The 5,423-nt window shown below is 36.9% G+C and overlaps 1 protein-coding gene across 1 annotated transcript in view; it reads right to left on the bottom strand.

Annotated features, from left to right (window-relative positions):
• CFAP69 (cilia and flagella associated protein 69) overlaps positions 1–5,423 on the bottom strand; it is a 43,672-nt gene that overhangs the window by 10,600 nt on the left and 27,649 nt on the right. The window contains exons 8-9 of the mRNA XM_019666202.1: positions 5,042–5,179; positions 4,379–4,455 (exon numbers count right to left, since the gene is read on the bottom strand). Coding sequence (XP_019521747.1) covers positions 4,379–4,455; positions 5,042–5,179 — 215 coding nt within the window. The remainder of the gene's footprint in view (positions 1–4,378; positions 4,456–5,041; positions 5,180–5,423) is intronic.

Here is a 5,423-nt window from a genome sequence, read left to right as displayed (position 1 = left end):
CATTTTTGCCATATGTTACTATTTTACTTCCATAAAGGGAAGAACACGCATCAAGCTTGTGAAAAGTTGCATAAAGTTTACGGTGACAAGGCTCTACAAGAACGTCAGTGCCAACAACGGTTCACGAAATTCTGTGCTGGTGATTTTGATCTCAACAATGCTCCTCAGTCAGGGAGGCCCACCAAGGTTGATGACAACAAAATAAAGGCATTGATCGAGTCAAACCCACGTTACACAACACAAGAGATTGCAGAAACATTGAACACCATTCATTCAAGCGTTCATGACCACCTGAAGAAGCTGGGATACATAAGCAAGCTTGGTATTTGGGTTCCGCATGAAGTTCATTTGACGGCATGTATAAACATCTGCAATATGCTCAATAAACATGAGGAAAACGATCCTTTTTTTGAAGCGACTGATAACTGGTGATGAGAAATGGATTGTTTACAACAATGTGGTGTGCAAACAGTCTTGGTCCCGACGTGATGATTCGCCTCAAACGACATCGAAAGCAGACATTCATCAAAGGAAGGTTATGCTCTCATTGTGGTGGAATTTTAAAGGTGTCGTGTTTTTCGAGCTCCTACCAAGGAACCAAACAATCAATTCGAATGTGTACTGTTGGCAATTGGACAGTTTGGACGAATCCAACATTCAGAAATGTCCAGAGTTTGTTAATTGTAAAGGAGTTGTGTTCCATCGTGAAAACAGGAGACCACACACAAGTTTGATGGCCCGTCAAAAATTATTGTAGTTTTGATGGAATGTGTTGCCACACCCACCATACTCACCTGACCTTGTGCCATCAGACTTCCACTTGTTTCTCTCTCTTCAAAACTCCTTGCGTGGTATAATGTTCAATTTAGAGGAGGCTGTAAATCAGCACCTTGTTCAGTTTTTCACAAATAAAGACAGGTCCTTCTATAAACGAGGGATTATGAAGCTCACTGAAAGATGGCAAAAGGTTATCNGACTATTTATTAGTTAGCACTGGAATCTTCATTTACTCGTTTAGGCTACAAAGATAGTTACTACTAGCAGGTTATATCTTTTGTACATTGCAGAAGATACCAGTCACCTGAAAACATCACTGAGGTTTCTAGAGGTACTGGTTATATATGACCAAGGAATAAAGCAGGTCCCAAGGAAATCAGGTTCAATTTTTAATACTTAATTGAATAAGCTACTGAATTTACATCGGTGACGCATGTTTTCAAAATATTTTGCATACATTAAATACTAATTCAGTACACTTAAATGTTTCAAGCACTCAGAATAATATAAATGACATATTTTGTTGCAGTTATATTCAAGCTTAACAGCTGAGGTACCAGAACAGGTGAAATTCAAGGTAATCAATGATCTGCATGGAAGGGGCTGATTTTCATTAACTATTCCTTAAAAGTACAGGTAGTTATGAGAATATTTTATAAATAAAGTTGGGAAGAACTTTCAATGAAAAGGGAAAGATATGGTACTTTGAACAAGTGTGTTCTTAGCTTTGGTTTTGCTATCTTAATAAGTTCTACTATTTTCATGGACTAACATTTAACAATTTCATAGCTAGAGGAAGAATTATAATGAACCATAATAGGATTCAAAATAGTATTCAAAGTATTAATGGAAAAGTTGGAAAAAAGTAATGAGATTTTGGAAATCCATGGTACTTCTCACATATTTGAAGCGAACAATTAGCATTATAAACTTTTTAGTTTCTAGCTTCTAGCTGAAGCAGCTTATCACATTTTCCAAAGGGGTGTTTATCTCAAATTCATATTTAAACTTTAATATAATGTTTCTTTTGGTGTTCCTGGAGGTGAAACATCTTTGGGGGAGGGAATAATATGGACAATTGTTTTTTCTGTCCTTCACTCTGTTTCTTACAGAACAGATCAATGAATGAGAAGGCTGGCTAACTATCATCTCTTTTCTAAAAACCAGAAAGACCACCTTTGCTTCCCACTAATAAACCAAATGAAACTCAGAGCAGCATCTTCAGTAACTGTGAAAATTCATAGTTTCAATTATCATTCTAAATTGCATATAAAGATCGAATAGAACTAGTATTCTACAGAAAGGTCAACAGAAAAAGATGAATGAATATTTATTTCTGAAAAGTCTGTCAAAATTGGCTATTTGTTGTGGATATCTTAATATTCCAAAAATCTTACCTTTAAAGTTCTGGCATTTGATGTTCTAGCCAAGAAATTTTCCCATGACTTATTAGCCAACTCTCTTTGCTTGTGGGAGGCTTGTATCTGAAATGAGAAAGATAATTAAGAGTTCCAGTTTCTATGAAAGGATACCAACGGGCTTGAAATGAAAGGATACCAAAGGGCTTGAAAGCTCTTACTTTGAAGGAAGACCTAGTTTTTGCCAAGGTTAAATTTAAGGCTGACTAGGAGAAGGATTAGAGTAATCACAAAGTTCAAAAACTTAAAAAGCACAAGTATTAATATGGAAAAGAAAACCTTCATTATGTGTCTGAGGTTTGAACTGCTTTCCATAAAATGTAATGCAAAACTGTTGTGATAAAAATATAAAATATAAAGATACCAACAATCATTCNTGTGGTAAAGATGTCATCACTCAAGAGTGCTGAAGCCACTTTCATCTGTGCTCACTAAACTCCATCATTTTTATCCTTTTGACTTTCTTTTCATTGAGCTTATTAGCAAAAGTTTCAGTGTGAGAGCTTGAAACTTTGTCTCAACTGACTCATGTAAGGAAATACACTGTCCACCTTTCAGTCAGGTTGGATAGACTTGGCATCATATCCCCTAGGGCTCAGGGGTGGCGTGTGTGGGGAAGCACAGGATGTGAGGAGACAGGGGATGATTAGAGTTAATGACACAGCCAGACAGACAGACCGGCTCACTCACTCCCTGCGGGGTGGCTGGAGCTGTAATATGCAAACGTGGGTGCAGTCTGTCTACCCAAGTCCAAGGGTCTAGATTAAGCAACATTACTACCCTCTGCCCACTGACATTTCTTCAGTTGTTAGATGGCTGCCAGGTAATAATAGCCTGCCCTATTTTACTTTCTTCTTCCCGATGGGTAAGATCTACCTGGCAGGAGACAGGTCCACAGACATCACAAGGCTATTTTGATTGAAGTCAGGCCTAATCAATCTGGAGCTATCAAGTTGTATTACAAACAAAAAATGATATTCGACCACCTGATATCGATTCTATTTCTACATATGCTTTAATAATGTAATAATATTTATGCCTCATCATTTTAGAGGAGGTCTATCACTGTTATGCGGTAATTACATTTGAACTATTTGAACATATCTGGGTTTAGCATTACCTGTATATTAGTGTGTTGGCTGAATCTTTCCTTTGAGCTCAGGAAAAGTCTGCCTCTGCAGAGCTCAAGGGAAAGTCTGCCAGGAGCTGAGGCCACCATCACTTATTCAATAATTAATTTACTGAGGAATTGGTTACAATAATGAATGAAATATGTTTTTTTACCTTGTCCTCAGGGAGCTTAGAGGCTGAGGAAGGAACTGATAGTCTAGAAAATGGGGCAACGACTCATCGTGGTTAGACTTGGACACTTCATCTTGATTCTGTATCTGAGATGCACCTGAAGTGTATCTGGTGCTTTCTGTTTGGGCCTCTCATATTGCATGTTTCTACCCACATCCGTTCTAGTGTCTCAGTAACTTCCCTTTAATGGAATCTTTGTGCTCAGGGCTTCCTGTGAAGAAGAGGAACAAATTATGCCTTCTCAGATCTTGTTGTGGGTGGTGGTAATTGAGAAAGGGACTCAGGAGAGGGCAAAGCTCACTAATAAGCTGATGCATATGATCTACTCCTGTGGGCCACAAGGGATTGAATGGGCAGCTAGCTGGCTCGGGGTGAGAGGCCGCTGGCCCAAGGTGAACTGGCAACTCATTGTAATTAGAACAANTAAAACTTCAAAAGCATTTATTTAACAGTATAACCAGCAAGGTAAGCAGCCTAATATCTTTTAATTGACATTTGATTGTTATATAAAGTAATGATAAAATAATACTTTAATATCTATTAATCTATTTTAATAATCTATTTTAATAAGCAATAATTCCTATAAGAGCAATAATGCTCTATTAAGAAAAGAAATTATATTTTACACATTATGTTAGGCTTCTTAATAGCTCTGTGTCAGTAATAACCATCTTCTTTTATAAATTAATAGTTGGATGAAATCTCATCCCATGGAAAACACACAATCAATTGCATGTTTTTTGAATAGTATCAGATGCAAAATGGAAAGTAAAAACTACACAGTCTGTGAGCGATTGCTCACAGCTATGAATAAATCTTTTATTTCCCAATTGACTTTTTGCCATATTAGATTTTAATAACAAGGTTAAGAAGGTACTCACTTTAAAATCAAGGTATCTATGTATGATACAGAGGGTGACAAAATCTTCAGTAGATAGGCCAGGCAAATTTTCAAAATCTGAACAAAGTTTACAAAGAGAGAATTACTTCAACAGGACAAGTGACTCCAAAATGCAGACATCTATCATAAAAACAAATGCAAACAGTTCTTTTTTATTTCATTTTGATTTATGAAAAAGTTACTTCTGCCTTCTGACTTCTTCCTAATAACAAACCTTTGCCAGGTCATCCCTTATCTAGTCATTAAAGAGGAATACTTTCTGTACTGTGGTGAGACCATAATATTGTACTTTGAGAACCTGAAGAGTGAGGACTTTTCCTTAATAAGAAGCAAGGACTTAAACCAACGCAGGCAATTCAGAATTCTAGTGTTTAAGCGCAGTCATCTAAACTAACTTCCTTTAATCCCGGCTGCCCACTGGAATTGCCAGGGGAGACAAAAAATAGTGATGCCTGGGCCCCCCACACCCTGATTTAATTGATCAGGGGTGTGGCCTGCGCATTGGGTTAACAATGGAACCTGCATTTATCTATATAGACGGACATTTGTTCATCATGTTTGAAAAGTGGAGTCCAAGGTAAAATCAACTCACATACTTAGCAAAACAGAGACACGCTTGTGAATCTGACGAATAGCTTCTTACCTAGTTTGCCCAACACAGCATAAATTTTTGCTCTAATGTTCTCGGCAACATCCATAACTGCAATAGTCGGGCAGTTAGCAGGCAGTGGAATGATTTTTTGCTCTTCTTGAAAATTAGTAAATAGAGGTTTCTTTGTATCTAATTATTAGATATCATGAAAACAGAAGGGACAGATAAAAACTGTAGTAAATTAATATTTAATTTTGAGATTTTAGACTAGACATCATAAAATATATAAATATAACAGAGTAAAATAGTGCCTTGTAGATGGTTACTGTTTTTTCTTTATTGTGAAATAAACATTTTTAAAAATTAGTTTCAGCTGTACAACACAGTGCAATATACTTTTTACCCCTCAAAGTGACAACCCCCTCCCCCAATC

The sequence above is a fragment of the Hipposideros armiger genome, unplaced genomic scaffold (assembly GCF_001890085.2).
Source record: "Hipposideros armiger isolate ML-2016 unplaced genomic scaffold, ASM189008v1 scaffold_465, whole genome shotgun sequence".
Classification (NCBI taxonomy): Eukaryota; Metazoa; Chordata; class Mammalia; order Chiroptera; family Hipposideridae; genus Hipposideros; species Hipposideros armiger.
The sequence above is the reverse complement of the archived record's forward strand: the minus strand, read 5'-3'. Positions and strand labels throughout refer to the sequence as shown.